The sequence below is a fragment of the Lissotriton helveticus genome, chromosome 1_2 (genome assembly GCF_964261635.1).
Source record: "Lissotriton helveticus chromosome 1_2, aLisHel1.1, whole genome shotgun sequence".
Classification (NCBI taxonomy): domain Eukaryota; kingdom Metazoa; phylum Chordata; class Amphibia; order Caudata; family Salamandridae; genus Lissotriton; species Lissotriton helveticus.
In genome coordinates, this window is record NC_136058.1 from 63,337,423 (window position 1) to 63,356,734 (window position 19,312).

At 40.0% G+C, this 19,312-nt stretch overlaps 2 protein-coding genes across 6 annotated transcripts in view; both read right to left on the reverse strand.

Annotated features, from left to right (window-relative positions):
* The window catches only part of LRRC7 (leucine rich repeat containing 7), a 2,053,453-nt gene that overhangs the window by 1,866,765 nt on the left and 167,376 nt on the right, over positions 1-19,312 (reverse strand). The window contains exons 3-4 of one of the 5 annotated variants that reach the window (XR_013603484.1): positions 16,116-16,168; positions 15,165-15,664 (exon numbers count right to left, since the gene is read on the reverse strand). The exons of 2 other annotated variants lie outside the window; for them this stretch is intronic. The gene's annotated coding sequence lies outside the window, so the exon portion shown is untranslated. Of the gene's footprint in view, positions 1-15,164; positions 15,902-16,115; positions 16,169-19,312 lie in introns of those variants that run through there. 2 more of the 5 variants (XR_013603481.1, XR_013603483.1) reach the window with 2 other exon arrangements.
* LOC144807761 (c-Myc-binding protein-like) lies at positions 5,938-6,433 on the reverse strand. The gene has a single exon (XM_078673420.1). The coding sequence runs from the start codon at positions 6,339-6,341 to the stop codon at positions 6,036-6,038; it is 306 nt and encodes a 101-aa protein (XP_078529546.1). The 5' UTR covers positions 6,342-6,433; the 3' UTR covers positions 5,938-6,035.

A 19,312-nucleotide genomic window follows, 5' to 3' on the forward strand; every position in this document is an offset into this window, starting at 1 on the left:
TCTTCAGCCCCCCAGGCTCTCCCCTGCGCATTCTTGTGGAGATTTCCACAGGGAGCCCTTCGGGATACGGTATTTAAAAAGGAAATACGCCCAGCAATCCAAGAATACTTTGAACAGAACACTGGCTCATGGATCTCATAGGTCATGCTCTGGGACGCATTCAAAGCAGTTATACGCGGAACGTGCATAGCTAAACAACACAGCATTCTTTAATCCATTTGATTTAAAACTCGAAACAGACATTTCCACACTGGAAACCCAGTTTTACCACTCTAATGACCCCGACACACTGACCTGAATACCCGACACAATGTCAGCATATCAGGAAAAGGCGCGGAGGGAAACCTTTTGGGGTAAAGAATCTCAGACTCGCAGATATGGCAAGGGTGACCGACCTGGCAAAACCGTGGCCAGGCTGCTCCTGAGATCTCATGCCTCAGCATACATCTCCGACCTCTTAGATCCAGAAGGCCAGAATCGGTCCTCCACCCCAGATCTTCTACAAATGATGGTCAACTTCTTTGACCATCTTTACTCCGCCACTCAAATAGCAGGACCCGAAGATCTACAGGCCTATTTAGATGCCATACAACTGGCCTGGTTATCAGATGCCCATAGGGAATTCCTAAACTCACTCATCACTGTAAAAGAAATACACCAGGCAATCGCTAGTCTTCCTCCAGACAGGGCCCCTGGCCTGGATGGACTAACTGCCACCTTCTAGAAGGAATAATCCCAAATTTTAGCCCCAAACTCCTAGACTTCTATCAAGACTCTTTGGAGGTAGGCTCACTTCCTCCATCGATGTAGGAGGCCGTAATATTCACACTTCTTAAACCAGACAAACCGGCTCATTAATGTGACTCATATCGCCCTATTTTGCTTATCAACATAGACATTAAATATTTGCTAAGGTACTTGTGAGCAGGCTTCTACAGCTGCTTTCAGTGATCATAAGACCCAACCAATCCAGCTTTATTCCAGGCCGCTCCACGGCCCACAACCTCAGAAACCTATTTGCAGTATTGCACCATTTGCATCCACAAACCCCAGCTGTGGCCGCTTTGCCTGACTGCTTTGCTTGATGCCACAAAGGCCTTTGACTTGCTCGAGTGGGAATATCTTTTCCCACTGCTGGGAAGACTAGGCCTTGGTTCCAATTTCATTGCGCAAATTCGATAGCAGTTTGCCGAAAACTTCAGCTAGATAACATCTTATCCAGTTCGTGGCCACAAGATACAGTCAAGAAATGTACCTTTGACAGTTCACGGGATGAAAACTGGATCGACAGATAGGAGCACCTGTTACGTTATATGCGTGTAATGCGCTTGGACTCCTAACATTCGTTAAATACACCTTTTAAAACGACACTACAGTGAATTTACCTGACACCTCCTAGTGAAAGAACGTGTACCAGTTTCACATTTTACGGATTTTCGCCCTTGAAGAAGGGTACCTATGGTCCCGAAATGCATTGGGCGCCGCTTCGGTGAAACCGGAATATAGATAATGAATACACGAACATGAAGTCGTTTTTGGAGATATGATATACATTGACAGTTATTGATGTCACATTGAATTTGCATGAGTACAATGATTCAATTTTTCATTTATTGTTCACTATATACAAAACAAAGGTATTATGTAAATCAATTGATATGTAGTGATTGTTTACCTGTTTTTGATGTCACGCTTGTATTGATGTAAAAAACAAACAGACACAAATATTTTGAAAGAACTTCTTGATCTATAAATAGAAATATGAAAAGTATATCTTAACTCTTTTGTTATTTGTTATTCATTATTTGGGAAACAGGAGTGTTTCCAATAGGAACAGTGCACACTACAAGTAGATTTCTTGTCTACTGTCTTTGGTTTCATAAGGATTACCCACATATGTTGTTACATTTAAAGTTATTTACTGAACACTGTCCGATCAACCGTTAGAATTCAAGCCTGGTTCCGTTTCTTGCATCTAAGAAACCGACTGAGGTGAGCAGAGCAACTCTCAAAGAAATGACTTCTTTATTTATACAGTTCTCCTTGTCAGACATCTGATACTTCTAAACACTGGAAATGTACAGGTGTTATTTTTAACCAATTGTAGCTGTATTAACTTAGTATGGGAACTCAGTTCTGCAATATTCTCTTTTCTTGACATTAATCTGCATGCACCGCAGCAGATGGAAAAAGAAGGGCAAGAGAGGGATGCCCATAAACAGAAGGAAATAAAGCACAAATAGGGACGGCATTGATCATAAAAGATCTGGGTCGCAGCCTGCCCCCCTCACAAGACCAGACCAACTTAACGTACTGCTGTTTCCCAAAACACAGCGATGAGGAAAAGTGGTAGGGAATTGAACTGAATTAAAACCTTGATTTAGCTTTTTGCCCTAGTCATTCTGTTCATTATTTTGTTTTACCGGTCTCTCACCCAGAAATTGCGAAGCATTATCATCAGGTAAACAAGGTAATTCAGCATAAGGCTGTTTAAATGTGTGGTTAAAGTGCATGTTCAAGTTGCACGTTTATCTGGTAACTAATCTACAGCCCGCTTTGAAAAAGGTTTAAATGCGGCCTGACTTAAGTGTTTTTTCTCCTGCACAATGTGTGTTTCTGGAATCCTTTGTGACTAGGATATTTTGCAGGAAACTCAGAGCAGCAGAGGAACTCAGATTTGTATAGGTAGCACGACTGCTGGAGTCACGAAAACAGAAGAGCTGCGCTCCGAGGAAGTGTAGAATTATGATGTAGCAGACTGGGTGGGGAAGAACGGAAAAGCATTAAACTTTTTCCATTGTTACGATTTTGTAGTAGATATGGCTGCTGGCCCGAAATAGTATTATAAGAATGGGCTTGCAGCGTGTGTAATTTAAGACTGACTTCTGCTTCTCTGTGGTCCGTTCACTCTCTCAGCTGTTTTATTTTGTGCATATGTAATAAACGTGCTTGTCCTCCCTATGTTGCAGATGTGGTGATTAGCGACATAATGGATTTTTCCCGACTAATGTTTAGGTAAAAGGGAGCCATTCAATGAGGAAAGTGAAATTCAATGAGGAAAGTGATCATGCACTCCTACGTTTAACAACACTCTGGACGCCACAAACTACTTTCCAGAATGAACCCATATTCTATAAATCCAAAATGGAAGTAAACACAGTCCAGCGCCGGATCTATTGGGGTGCGGAAAATTTGGATTATCTGAATGTACTAATAACACAAACCCAACTATTAACTGCCATTTACTCTGATGACCCTATAAAGAACTATGAAATTGTATTGAACGAACTTAAACACGCCATACAAAGTAAATCAAAACAGGACAGACCAACACAAAGAAAATGTGCCAGCAAGAGCAAAAATTGCAATCAGCCGACTATAAAAAAACTCAATAGGTTGATTCGAGCTCAGTACTTGAGTTACTCGTCAGTAAATAAAGTTGAAATAAACAGACTAAAGAATCAAATTCGAAGACAAAGGGCTAAACAGGAAAAGTTGAAACAGGACCGTAATTGGATTGATATCCAACTAGCGGCAAAGCAATGCAATCAACGAAAATATTGGTCTTTGATAGCGAAGATGACGGGAACTAAAAAGAAGCTAGAAGCAATCCCTGTCTCTGAAGATGACTGGGGTATATTCCTAAATGATCTATACAAACCCAACCTGAATTTAATGGTGAGAAAGGATATTGAACAAGAAATGGTAACCAATGATATAAAACTCACCAAGACCTCGGCAGTGTCTATTGCTCTGAATATCAAAAAGGCAAGAAGTACGGGCGCATCCGGCCCTGATCAGATTCCTATCAAGGTTTATCAAGCTGACCAAAAAGCATGGGGCCAGATGCTCGCGCCATTATTCAATTATATATTTGACTCCGGGAACATTCCAAACTCGTGGAAAGGAAGCACAATAATTCCAATATATAAAAAAGGAAAAAGGAGTATAGCTGGAAATTACAGACAAATCGCTCTAATGGATGCTGGCGGTAAGATCTTTGCTGCAGAAATACTTGACCGACTGAAAACTTGGGCATTTTCGAAGGGACTAATTCCCATGTTTCAGGCTGGGTTCCGACCGAACCATTCAGTTACGGACAATATAGCTACCCTTCAATTTTTATTAGACAAATACGTAACCGGAAAATCTCAGCCAATATATGCAGCCTTTATAGACTACTCTACTGCCTTTGACAGGGTGGATAGGCCGACACTATATACAAAATTGAGAAAAATGGGTATCCCTGAACCACTATTACAATTAATTGTGAACCTGCATAGTAATACCTGGTGCCGAGTTCAAATGGGGGGTGACAGGGGCCTGTCAAAGAAAATACTAACACCTAATGGCCTAAAGCAAGGGTGTCTTTTGGCCCCGATTCTATTTTCCCTATATCTGAGTGACCTACCATTACATTTACAACAAGGGCTATGCACTCCACCGAAAATGGCCGCTCAGCGCATACATGCTCTGCTGTATGCGGACGATATAGTCTTGTTCGACCTGACACCTTTTGGACTCCAAAGTCTTCTAGATATCTTATACAACTACTCGAAAGAACACTTCTTAATTCCAAATATAAGTAAAACTAAAGTAGTTGCATTTTCAAACAAGAAAAAAGATGTGAAGTACCAATGGAAACTGGGAGGAGAGACTTTGGAACAGACAAAGGAATATACCTATCTTGGTAGAATCTTTTCGCATAATATGAATAACAGCAAACAAATTAATCATTTAAAAAGGAAAAGTGATCTACATGCCGGGGCGATGTCACGCCTGTACACGACTACTGGAAGCAGGCATTTTTCAGCATTAATAAAAATTTATAGAGCCAAAATCACCCCGGTTCTATCTTACGCCTCTGAACATTTTCCCTAAAACAATGGAGTTATATGGACTTAAATGAAGGCAAAATATTAAAAAAGTTACTGAAAGTTTCCAATTCGACACCAGTACAGGCACTAAGATTGGAATGTACGATCACAAGCGCATATGCGACATCAGTAGCAAGCCTCATTAGGTGGGCCTATAACCTTCTACATTCCAAAGAGGGTACCCTACGACATTTGTTAAAAATCGAGACTTTTAGTAAGGATACCATTAACTCTACATTTCTTAAAAACTTGGGAGAGGCTTTTTGTCTAGCAAAAATTAGTGCAGAAATGTTATCATCTTGGACACCCGCACAACTCAAACTATTTTTAAAAAATTCTTCTCCCAAATTGAGTTACGAGCTAGATCACTCCCACTGCACTAAATTATCTATGTACAAGACTTATGCTGACTCCCAAGAATATAAGCAAAAACCGCTATATCTGGAATACACTCTTACTCATGGTGCAAGGCGCGCGATCATGTTGTTACGTTTGGGTATACTCCCCTTATTATCCTTTACCTCTTCCTGGAAACAAAACAGCACCTCGCAATGTAATCTGTGTCAGGGGGGCAAACAGAATTTACAGCATCTGTTCTTTATATGTCCAAATAAAAATGTTGTTATTGCTAGGTTATCATGCTTAGAGCCCATATATCGGTCTTGCAGGATCGTTACCGCAAGGGATTTTATTTCAGTATGCGTTAAGCCACCAAATGAATATGTTTGTTATAAGATTTTTAAATTTTTGAAAATTTCATTGAAAATGTATTAAGTTGTAGGTAAAATCAAATGTATTTTCTTTTAAATAATTTTGTGGTCCTCGAAAGAGTACCGAAACAAAATAAAAACTTTTGACTTTGACTTTTGGGAGCCCTTCCGAAAAAACAAAAGTAACACAGGAGCAATCCGAGTAAGGCAACCCGTTCGGGAGAATGCACTGTGTGCTTCATTGAATGTCCCTGGGTGAAATGGTGTAAAACTTACTCAATTTATCAACCTCAGAAACATGGGAGGCTGAGTGAGCCCTGCTGGGATTCAAACTTGTGACCTGCACGTAATTCAATAGCATTTATTAACACCTATTTAGACTACAACGGGAAAAAGACAGCTGTACATGAGAAGTCCTTCTTTGCATTAGCCACTCAGGAAAGAAGTACTATTCTGGCCGTTTTTCTTCTTGAGGCGTTTCACTGTGCTTAGATTTGTACTCTTTGAATTCTTCCTGTAAAGCTTCATATTTTTGTTTAAGGTCAGCTAACTCTAGACGGAGCGTCTCAACATCTGCAGTTTCTGGACCAGCCACACACAAATGTTGTTTCAGAAAGTCCAATGCATTGTTTGGTTTCTCTGGTTCTTCATAAAGAGCCACCAACACTTTCGTTAGCGTATCGAGTACTCCAGCTTTTTCGAGATATCTCCTAAATTGCTCCCTCTTGGAGTCAGCAGCTTTATAGTGCGCCATACTACCCCCTAAGCTGCCAGCCAGCACCTCAGCTACTACCGCTTCCGCCACCGCGCTCGTATGTACGGCGTTTGTTGCCACTCGTCGCCTCAGCTACCACGTAATTGTACGTGTCAGTGACAAGCATTCACCTTGTTTAGCCAGGCTGGCTAGATGTGGCAAACAATTAAACTTAATTTTGCAAGCACAAATATATTTTGGGTTCGGTTAGTTACTCAGCACAACAAATAAAGGGATGGAGGGAAACCCTTCCTTGAGTTACAAGTTATCAGGAATGGACTAATAAAATTCGACAAGTGCTCATGAATATCCAACATTTGTTTGGAAGACATAGACAAGTTCCTCAAACAGTAGACCATCATTCATAGCATTACTTCTCAGAGCGCACACATGTAATGCAACACTAGTACTAGACCTAAGGTCACTGGACTTAACCAGGGAAATCAGTAAAAAAAAAAGGTTTAATAAAGGGTGATTTATTTTTACCCTTACACTGATTACCATACCCTGCATAAATCTCTATTATTGACTGTATAATGGATTTAGTCATTTTCCACAGGCATGCAAATTATTTGTTTATCTCGAGTGCAACTTATGGTGGGCACATTTAAAACCAACAGATTCTATGACAAAACTGTGCTTTTATCTCCAACTATGCGCTGCTTATTCAATGAACAGGCATCTTCCCAGGCCACTTCAGGCAATCAAAGATGTTAGGTTCCTTTCGAACAATCTCAATACTTCCACTGAGCCCCCAGATACCCAGGTTAGAATCCCAAGATTTGACCTACCTCTTGTACCCACCCTTTTACTAGGAATCACAAACTGGGGTTTCCTGAAAGAAACTAACATTATAATCAATTAAAACCACTGTGAATCCTAGACTTCAATTTTATTTGAGAGCAACTAAAGTACAAAAGGACTATTGAGTGAGTGTAGGGAGAGGTGGCTTAACATTCGGGGTTCCATCTGTTAAAACCAGTGCAATACCTATAGTCGGGTTAATAACATCAGAAATGGGAGGGGCTAGTAATTAATCTACAATATCAAGGAAGCAATGCATAATGCCTCTAAACAAAAAAGATTGTACTGGTACAATCATGTAACCCTATCGCTGCTGCCGTTGGACGTCACGCGAGCCACCTCCCTGGTGCTGCGCACGTTTAACGACCGACGCAGCCGCACCGGTTTCTTCGAACGTTCAGCACTGGTGCTGAACATTCGAAGCAGCAAACGGGTTAAGTAAGCTGAAAAATGTATGTGGTGGGGATTTAAAATGTGTAAAAATCCACTGATTGAAATGTTAATTACATGGTTAGTTCTAAAAAGTATACCGTGTTTTAACAGCCATAGGATTGCTGCAAATAAATAAATTAATTAAATAAATAAACCATTAGGTTGGTTTGTCTTCTTTTTGGATGTCAAATGCAACGGATATTGAGCAATGATATCTCATGCTGCTATGCCGTGCTGAGGTTTTTTGAGTCAAATCAAAGAAAGGCGGTGCCATTAATTTTTTTTTAATTCTAATTGAGGAGTGTACAATAATTGCACAGAAGCAGACTGTAATATGACAAAGTTTCTTTTTCCTCATAACACATTCTCAGAAAGTCTGTAACTTGCTGGACATTTAATGTAACAGATATGTGTTGATCTGATTAACGTTTGTCACAACATATTACAATACAATACTTTTTCTCCGTTTACAAATATAGTCAAAACTCGTTTATGGACCGATGTCCATAAACGATATTTTACAAGGAAACTTTTAGATAAGCACAGATATGAGCTCTGAGCTTATTATGAAATGTTACCACTGCGTCTTAACCTGAGGCAATTCATGTACAAATTAAAAAATAAGCACATCTGTTGTCGTTGATTCTGACATAACTATGATGCATTTTGAGCCAAGTTGTATCTTCATTGTAGTTTAACAACCTTTGATAACATCTTTAAAATGTGCCAAACCTTTCTTCAATGCCTGGATTCCCAGCTTTGGAAATAATATTTGCCTACTCAGTTCCAGCTGCAAGGGTAACCGCTATCCACAATTATTTACCTCTTCATATACCACTTAAAAAATGTTTAGGGATTTAGCACGTCTTGCAGATAATGTTAAATTTTTACATTTAGCGAGCTTAATTATTTACTATCCCCCTCAAAACGTGAGACAGTTTGCAAGACAAGTATTCGGTTAAAAAAATATTTTACAAATTTAAACAATGTTCTCTGGTGATAGCAAAAGTTACTCATGCAGCGGGAAAGCCTTGAAGGCACTTACATAATTCCACAATCATAAGTAATCTGTTGTGAAATGACATCGTATAAATATATGCTCACGGCTGTTATATTAATGTAATGTTTACATTAAATGTACTGTACTTTCTAAAATGTTTCATTCCAAAAGTTTGACATTTCCCTAAAAAAAAAATAAAAAAAAATTCAAAAGGTATAGGTGCATAACCGGAGCACATATTTAAGACAATGTAGCTAACTGCATTATTTTCTAGTAAATGTCAACGCATTTGCATTACATTCTTGGAACACATTATGAAGATTCCAGCCTTTAACATCCAACGAGTATTTCATATAATGAAACTTAATGTATTAAATTTACACCCTTGCTATTATACGCAAGGGAGAATCTCAAAGAACCGAGAACAGTCAATAGAGATTTGGTTAAATAAGAGTGGGGGCTCTCGAGAGCTTTTACAGACTGCAACTGATTGGCTACGATCACATCCGGGCAATGGTACATAAAAGTTGAACTTCTGACAGGAAAATAGAATATCTTAAAATGTTCTCCAAATGTACTTGCCTTCTAAACTGATCGTTGTGTATTTAAGTACAAGTACCTGCATACTGAATTTGGGCTAACGTTGACAGATGCAGTTTAATAAATCAGGATAGACTGTCAGGATGGCACTCTCCTTCAGGCTCAAATGCAATGAGAACTCGGTTTCCAAACACTTTCATTTAAAACTTTAAGATTAAATAAAAAATATAGCTAAGGAAAGAGGAGTAAAAGACCATCACTCGGAATAAGAAAAATACATTTTTTTAAACTGGAGGAGATGGTTAATTTCATATTTTGTTACTTTGGGAGTATAGTGAAGTTGATCCTTTCAAGACGCACACAAAACAGATGCTGGATCACCTTTTCCCCCCTGCATTGTGTTCACCTAGCATTCAACTTCTTTAACTGAAAACGAACTGTAGACAGTAATGTCATGTTAATAAAAATATCCCACACTCTGTATCTACACCCGCCATCAGCTCTCAAGCCGAGAGGCAGGAGGAGTTTGCCAGTTCACTAGGACATTGCTGCATGTAACAATTATTTTCTTCTTATTTTAATCAGACCTCTCCGCCCCTTCTTTGCAGAGATGAACATGTGCTGTAAGTGCATATCTTGGCAAGGCCGGCTTTTAATTAATTGAATCGTTATTGACTGGAGAATGCCAGGGAGCTCCATCTGGTTATATCACATAACACTGTGCATTACAAATTAGATCCAAACAATTGAGTTTAAACAATTTCAAATGAAGATAAAGTTAAAATTACAACTAATAGGGTAAAAAGTTGGTTTGTGCGCAGAGAAAAAAATATTTACATTTAGACTGAGTCTACGACTTCATATGTTTGCTTACATTTAGATTGTGGGTCTACTTACAACTCCATATGTTTGCAGAAACGCTCAAAGGATTTTGCTTGGAAATATAGTGAGAGGATCCGTTATCACAATTGTTGGACTTGGCACTCTCTGCAGGGTCATCCCCAAACATTTTGCCTTCCTCCTCCCATTTTCTGCTGATCTCATTGGTGTTGGCCTTTTGGCTCTTTGTACTTTACCACGGCTGCCCCGTGCTATAGCACTTGTGCAATCTCATTTAAATACGGAACACTTTGCTTACATCCAATAGCCACTTTTAAGTTACGTGCAAGTCCCTAGTAAAATGGTACTACATGTACCCAGACCTTGCAAATTAAATGCTACTAGTGGGCCTGCAGCCCTCCTTGTGCCACCCACTTAGGTAGACCTGCAGACTTGTCTCAGGCCTGATTCTGTACCCTGTGCATGCAGTTTTAAACTGCAATTTCAACCTGGAATAATAAACTTTGGGCAGGCCTAAACCTTTTTTAATACATGTATACCACCTTTAGAGTAGGCCCTACACTGTCCATAGGCCAGGGATGTTTGTTTAAAAAGTTGTAAGGGAAAGTCTTAGGTCCGCACTCCTTGTCTCCGTTCTTTTTATCCAATGATAGTCCTTAGAGGGGAGCAATCCTGGTTTGCGCTTCGTCCTACAGCGCCGAAATGAACAACTGAAACGACTGCTGATATGAACGATATCAGACCCAGGATGCTCACACTTTATCAGATGAAAAAATCATCGTAATCCATATTTAATCGTTGTTCCATAATTTTATTGTTTGTAAAATAGGGTTGTAGAACAAGGTAAATTCCAATTTTCAAATGCGTGCATAATGCCCAATCGCCTTTGATGCAGCATGTCGAAATTCCCGGTTCCTTTAACAATCATGAAAAGCTTAACCCAATGCATTTCGGGCCATGTCGGCCCTTCGTCAGGGGTTCTTTTCTGGAAATGTTAATCAAAAGAATTGTCATTAGTGTTTTGCGAACTCTTTACAATGAACGTCATATACACACCTTATAAATCTGTCATATAGATTATCCTATAAACAACGCTTTCCCTCTAACGCGTAAGATAACGCTTTTAACATGTGCTACCCAAAAGAAGAACCTGATCTACACTATCGCTTTGGGAAGTTTATGAAAAAGTCACTACTAATCAGTGCTCATCGTAGTGACTCTTTTTCATAAACTTCCCAAAGCGATAGTGTAGATCAGGTTCTTCTTTTGGGTAGCACATGTTAAAAGCGTTATCTTACGCGTTAGAGGGAAAGCGTTGTTTATAGGATAATCTATATGACAGATTTATAAGGTGTGTATATGACGTTCATTGTAAAGAGTTCGCAAAACACTAATGACAATTCTTTTGATTAACATTTCCAGAAAAGAACCCCTGACGAAGGGCCGACATGGCCCGAAATGCATTGGGTTAAGCTTTTCATGATTGTTAAAGGAACCGGGAATTTCGACATGCTGCATCAAAGGCGATTGGGCATTATGCACGCATTTGAAAATTGGAATTTACCTTGTTCTACAACCCTATTTTACAAACAATAAAATTATGGAACAACGATTAAATATGGATTACGATGATTTTTTCATCTGATAAAGTGTGAGCATCCTGGGTCTGATATCGTTCATATCAGCAGTTGTTTCATTTGTTTAAAAAGTTGGACATGTACTTTTAAGTTTTACATGTTCTGGTAGTGCAAAACTCTTAAAATATGTTTTTCACTATAGTAAGGCCTTCCTCTTCCATGGGATAACATTAGTTTCCCATATTACGTTGAATAAGTGGTAGCTTTCGATTGGGTAGGAATGTTGAGTTTGGCATATCAGGAATTGTAATTTAAAATCTGCGTTAATGTTAATGTCGGATTTCAAGTGACAATTCTGAAAATGCCACTTCCAGAAAGTTGCCATTTTCTTGTCCTAAAGAATTAGTACTTGCAGTCTGTTTGTGGGAAACATGACTAGGTGTATTTGGCAGTTGGCCTTTGTGCATTCCTCCCAGATAGCATCAGAATAGAGATCTTGGGTGTTGGCTGGATGGTCCATCTCTAACTTGAAGGTGGCACATACCACACTTGCACCCCAGAGGCACTGGCTCACCTCACACACAAATAGCTTAACACTAGCCTGTTATATCCCCCGACAGACTGGTCCCAGGCAATCCCAGACACCTCTGTAGGGGAAAACTCCAGAAGCTTCTCTCACTTCAAAGTGGGAACCAGGTATAAGTATTGAGCTTTCTGACCCACTCTTCAGGTCACTTCTGGATCTGTGGAAGACTCAGAAAAAGGGCTGCTCTGCTGCAAAGATGGCTCTGCTACCTTGTTGCCCGAGTGAGGACTGGACCTGCATCCTGAACCCAGGACCACCAGATGACTCCAAGGGCTTCGTAGCTGGCCTCCTGATCAGAGCCTAAAGAACAGAAAAGGCTTCAACCATGTTGAAACTTGCACCTGGATTTTGCCTGCCGTGAGTCCTAATCCCCTAAGTAGTGCCCATCCAGTCCTGAGCACTTGAAGTGGAACTAAGGTGCTCTGCCACCAGAGCTGTGGACTTCACCAGAGCCGAGGCAGCTTTGTAGCTCCTCATCAGAACCAACCCCGCGTGATGCAGCCTTGAGACCGGCCCACAGTGCAGCTCTCACAGCTTATTGGAACAGACGCAGCCTCGACGGAAGCCTGCATCGCACATCTCACAGCTTATCAGAACGACCGCTTTGCGAAACAACCTCGATATGGACCTTGCATCGCTCTTCAGAACCGCTGTTCTACCACACAACGGTCCACATCCAAACATTAAGGTACAATCATCAGCGGGCCTTACTTGGTCCTTGTATCCGGACCGTGCTCCATCACACTCTGCCTAAAAACTATGACTTTGTCCCAGTCCGGCATGACCAGATAACCAGTCGGTTCTTTGTGCTTTGAAGCATTAGGTTTACCTAAAACTTTGAAATTGCATATCTCTGGTATTACAAATAGGATTTTTGTTGTTTTAGTGTTGAATATGTATTAAAATGTACTTTATTTTTCTAAATTGTTGTGGGTTTTTCTGGTGGTGTGTTTTCACTTTATTACTGTTTGTGTGCTGTATTATTAATGAACACATTGCCTCTTAAGTCAAGCTTGACTGCTTTTGTGCCAAGCTACCAGAGGGTTAATTAGGCACATGATAATTTAGTACCCTTATTGGTTCACCTTGATGGGAATTTTGGATGTGGCTTGAGAAAGGCTCACACCTTCCTCGACCAATAACCAGATTTTTCACAAAAGTTTACTTTTCTAATTATGAAGAGTTCGATTCTGAAGGTCAATCGCAGGACTAGTGGGTGCATAGTTTAAAACAATCAAATTATTAGGAATCACCACATCATTGTTAATAGCCTCATTATTCAACAATCTCCACACAGATTTAGGTAATCTTCGGTTATCAATTCTGTGATCAATGAAGGCCCAATTACATTCATCTTTATCTTCAATAACCTAAGATAGGGAAAAAAATATATGTCCACTTGTGCATGATTCATAGTCAACTACAATAAAGCACACAAAAATCTATTTGAGAACCAATCGCTTTCCTGCTTTAGGGTTTGATTGTAGACCACATGCAACTAGATACATGTGTTACAAATTAGAGAAAATGCCAGGAGTGCAGGGAATCTAATTACCAATTGAATAGATTCACATTATTTTGCTTTTGAACCACTGAATGTGGACCTCTACAAAGACTAGACGTTTCCTTTGAAAAGGATAGGAAGCAGACCTTGTGCTCTTGATAAATAAATTAGGAAAGTCTGCATACAAACAAAATACCCATGTCCGCAGAGTTTGTGTTAATACATAACCAGCCACCAACTTGGGAGGTCAAAAGGTTGTCACTGTGAAGTGTGAATCGCTAGACTGAGCATTGGTAATTTGTTTACAGGATTGCCCTGTCAGGCCATAGGTGTGATGATGTAGCAAAGAACTGGGAAACATGCATAAAGGAAGGGGCTGGAGGTGCACTACATCCAGTGCACAAGAGCTGCAAAAAGCAGACCGACCAGATCGAACACACAACTTATTCCACAATGAGAAAATACCAAGCCTACAATCCCAGTACTACTCTGGATCTGGGCTTGTGGAAACCTGCTCTGTCATTTTAGTCTCTTTTCATATTTTGTTTATGTCCTATTAACTTCTATTTAAACAACTAGATCAATTGTTTTCCATGGAAATAATTGAAACTATTTTTTATCTTCTAGTGCACAATGTTTTTCTTTTTTCTTTCCTATTACCACTAGCAATACCAAAATTAACAGTTCTCAGTTAGCGTCCTTGTAATCCAGAAGTGTATACTTTGTTTCACGTGATCAGTAACATGCTGCTAGGATCCAATGGATTCCCTTTAGAGGGAGAGAAGTTAGAATATGACAAAGAACAGGCATTTCTAAAATGCTCAATGCAAAGTAAGGTCATCTCAAGGTATGGCCATGCCCATCGTTTCCTTTCATGGTGATGGAATAAGGTTGAGTGTCAAAGCCTATCCTCTTTATGAAAGTCTGTCCTCTGTTTGTTAAGGTTCATAAAATGATGACACAAGGACCTTCTGACCTGGAGTAAACCTCAGACTCAGTGGAGGACACCCTGAAGCTTCGAGCTTCCTGCTGCGTAACTGTACTTTATTCTACTGCATTGCTTTTTGCCTCAATGCTGACCCTCTGCACATTCCGAGAATTAGGAGCACATATGCCCATCAAGCTGGCACCTTTCCAGGGAGCAAAAGCCTGAGGCACTGCCTCCCTCTGCTTTGAACTTCACAATTATGCAATGTTGGCTCCTTCACCTACCCCTCCCCCAAAGTTACACCCCTTATCACAACTCTTGATACGTCATATGTGTGTACCTACATGTCAGAAATGGACGGGTGCCTTCTTCTGGCCCCTAAACTAGTCCATTCTCCAACTCTCAGCATCGCTTCACCTCAATGGCTTCTTGGTTGTAGGGATGCCGCTTAACACTCAAAGAAGTGCTGCTCTTGTATGGGTATAATCTGTCCACACTGAAAATGAAATAACGGAGTCATATCCTGGAGATATCACCAGGCAGTGGACTTCTAGATTTTTCAGCAAAGGAGGGTAGAGGAAACTCAGACAATATATACAAACAGTGGTCAAGGAGGTTTCTGTCTGCTCGCAGCAGGCTGTTTATTTTATACACGGTTACTGAGCATGGGATAGCAAAAGCCATTTTGATTCATGAAAGGATAGCAGAGAGAGAGGTCATCAGAAAGGCTGGTGAGAGTTAAGGGTGGGGCCAAAGGATAGTAGAGAGACACTTCAGAGAGAACACTAGAAAGTTTGGAAAGGATTGGAAAGTGCCAAACATATTTAAGCAGAAATAGCCTTTATAGAACAAAGGCCATTAGTTCATAGGCTTTGTTATGTATCATTACTGGAAACTTCTTGCGTTTCATCAGCAGCCCATATGTTTCCGCTTCACCCTTCTCTCCATGCAAGTCCTGTTCTCTGTTCTGGGGCTTGCCATTATATCACTTGTTCTGCAATTTCCCGATCTGCAGTTTAACCTTTAGGCTAGTACATTCCGCAAGGGATGCAAAGCAGGGTCTTTGTTCACTCATCTGATCTGGGTAGCCCATCCGGGATGAACAGAGTGTGCTGAGGAGTTAGAGAGAGGTGATTAGCAGCTTGTTAAGCAAGATACTACAACACAAGATGCGAGTCTATACCTCAATATATGCACAAGTACTTTTTAGGCTAAATTGCCCCTGGTTCTTTTTTAGAGCCCCATTCACTAGAAATGTTATGCAAACATATGTTGTGATCTGAACACCTCCTCCTTGTTTCACTATCCTGGTAAATGCAGCCCATGTGGAATGTGAGTCCATTAGGGCACTAAAGAGAAACGAGGAAAAAAAACATTTTAAGAACATAACCATGAATAAAAACAAACAATAAAACCCTTACTGCAAACTTCCAAAGGCATATTCTCTCAACAGGATTTTTGTCCCATTCATGCTTTAACATTTTAAGAAATGAATGGTGCTGCCATACAGCACTAAATGTGGGAAACACCAAAGACAAGAGCAAAAAGACCAATTTGCTGTACCTGCTATGTCAGGGTAAGATGAACTTTTGGTGGTAGAACAGGTCTCCTAGTGTCTGTGGGTGGGAGTACAGAACAATTAATGACTTTGCCTGTTATCATGTGTTTCTTTCTTTTCTCTTTCCTCTTTCTCTTTATCTCTTTTTTCTATACTTCAAGTCCTTGTATTCCCCTTTTTATTTCTCTTACCAAGCTCTTTTGAGAAAAGTACACATTGCACCAGGACCTGTTGTTCAGGACCTTCTGCTGTACAGATTGGATTTTTAACTCCGACCATAGCAATCTGCAATATACTGCACCAAATGCCTGTGGCCAAAGAAGCCATTGTGCATAATCTTAGGGCACAGGCAGTGAACTCCATCCAAAGCAGGAGCCATGTATTTATTGCCCCAATGCCAATCGGGCACTTTCCACATTAGGAGATCCAATATCTGTAGCCCAATAAACCATGCACCATTTTCCATCATTTTAATTATTCTCATCCTAAGCTCATTTTTCGTGCGCAAAGTTCTATTTAAAAACATTGTTATCTCCTGCTCCAAACTCATCCTTGCACAGAAACATCATGTCTCTGCACGCCCCCCCCCCACACCCAACTCAACCCCCAATGACCAATCGGATATCATTTTCAACAATGAAAAATTGCAGTTTCAGGATAAAGAAAATATACAATTTAAGACTTTTATTAACGATTCACAATTGTGATTTTAATTCTTGTGAACATCTCAATCTACCTTATTTGTCCACAAATTGTTTTCTCCACAAAAACCGCTGGACAGATATTCAGAACAAAAAATACCATGAGTTGGATCAAGCTCCTCATCTACGTTTCATGCAAATCTATTGAGAGGGTTTTGCACTATGTGCAACACAATTTTTTGCATAGAAATTTACAAGGGGAAACATGCTCGCAAGTTTTTTATAGTATATGCAATTATAGTATGAAGACTGGTGATGTCTATTGGACAGCATCTGTAATCTGAAGAATCCCACTGAAAAACCTATTTTACAGCATACAAAAGCAGCAATAACCACTTCTATTAGAAAAAGTTTACACATTTGGAAAACTACATTCACTGGGTATGAGAAAATATAAAATTTCAGATGAAAGACCTGCCCAGTTGTCTTCGGTCAATATTAGGCTGTTAATTTTCTAGGAACATTCTCAGAAAGTGAGAGAATTTAGAAACAAAAATATTTGGATTTCATGACAGACACAAGTGCGTTTCTTAAGGGAAACATAATAAATGCATGTAACAAATGAGGGACAAAAATATTCAGAGGTAAATTGGAGTATAATTTACAATGTGCTAGGGATCACAATTAGGGGTGGGCGGAATTTGCGTAGGCGCGCTAAGCAAAGTTCTGCGAAACTATAAAAAATCTCTGCGAACACACAGAAATTCGTTTTTCCTGTTCACGATCACTCTTGGCATGCTCGGGGAGAAACTTCTCGTGAACACGCATTTTGAGAACGTGAACCAGCAAAAAATTCCGAAGATGCGGAACGCAGAATTTTGGGAAATTTCGCGTTCTCCGCGGAATGCGAAATTACGCTAATTCCACGAGCGGAACGGAATTTGCCGCCCAGGCCTAATCACAATTGTACATGAACAGGCATGACATACTTTACCTGGGGTTGTGAAAGGTATCCATGAACAGGGGAAAAAAAACATCCCAGGAATATTATTTACATTATGGTGATGCATAAACATCATTGAGTGCGGGAATTACTGTCCATGTATATTCTTGGACAATATGAAAGTTATTACAAATAAGTTGCATGTGTACAAAGGACGTATTCATTTTCTCTGCCAAAGAGAAATAGGCCAGATAAGGATACACATACTTGCTGACCCTGTGCATGTTGTCCTCTATCCTTCACTGCACCTTCAAACACCTCTGCCACTTCCCACTGTCAGTAAAACAGACAGTCACATTTCACCTCATCTACTAGCATCCTGCAACAAATGAACTGTCATCCCCCAAAAGGTCTGACTTACTTGGAACAGCTCCCACCACCCACACCAGCAACATCTTCTGCAATGACTCCCAAAAGTTACAAGTGATACTTCTACCAAGGCTATGAATGACACCTTCAGCAGACACCCCTCTAAGTAATGACACTCAATGTCCCTCTTGCAATGAATATCAAGGGTACCATTCTGGACTTCACGTCCTCCGACACAAAACCTTTTCTTTAATCAATCAATCAAGTGATGGAGACTGAACTCACAACTCTATCACTGCTTTTGATTTTCTACCCTTAAGCCCAGTCCACTGTAGGCAAAAGAAGCCAAATACAATCCGACAAAAAAAATATTTTCTACAAATATTGTCATTAACAGTGGATAATGGTAGTAATAAATGATGCATTGTTCTCCTCCCCAACTTCAATCTCGTCCTCTAGTCAACCACTTGCACTCATGCGCAGATCAAACTCTGCACCAAGATGCCAACATTGACCGTTAGCTCACAGAAAGGGACACAATGCCTTTACTTTGGTTACTAAAACACCTACAAAGTTAACCCAAACAAAGCCCGAATCACGTTTTTAATATGGATTTTTATCAAGGAGTTTGAAATTTGTCAGCGTCTACTTCAATACATGTCCTTTCCAGACCAACCAACCTCTTTGTAGAGAGATTTGTTCAGACTTATGAGACCCTCACGGAGAAAGTCATCCTGACAGTTATCGATTTCATTGAAACACTTCTTTAAGCCAGTTATTCTCCCCACGATTGTCAGATGGGTTTGTTAGGTAATCATTGGCACCGCTGCTTTTACGGCACATTCTGCCAGAGGACTGATGGCTTTAAAAACCTTCACAGGGGGAGGCTGGTTGAAGGATATCCTTAGGGCTTAGACTGTGCATTAGATTCCACCTTTAAAAAGTTTCACTTTAAACCTCTTATGGATATGACAACTGTGGTGTTGAGTAAGCTTTACATTCGTAGTCTCTGGCATTGTTATAGTTGCTTGAAGTTGATGGGCTGCTGAGCAATAAATGAATTGTCACCTTGGTGTCCTTAATGGAATTGAAACTTCCCTTCATGTTATCTAACACATTTTTCAGTTTACTTTGAAAGGAAGAAGCATCAGATAGCTGAGATAAGAACATACCTTATAGTTATTCTCAAACAAAACTTTCGTTCACTTTTGTTTATATATTAAGGAAGTGCATATTTCCGACTATGTAT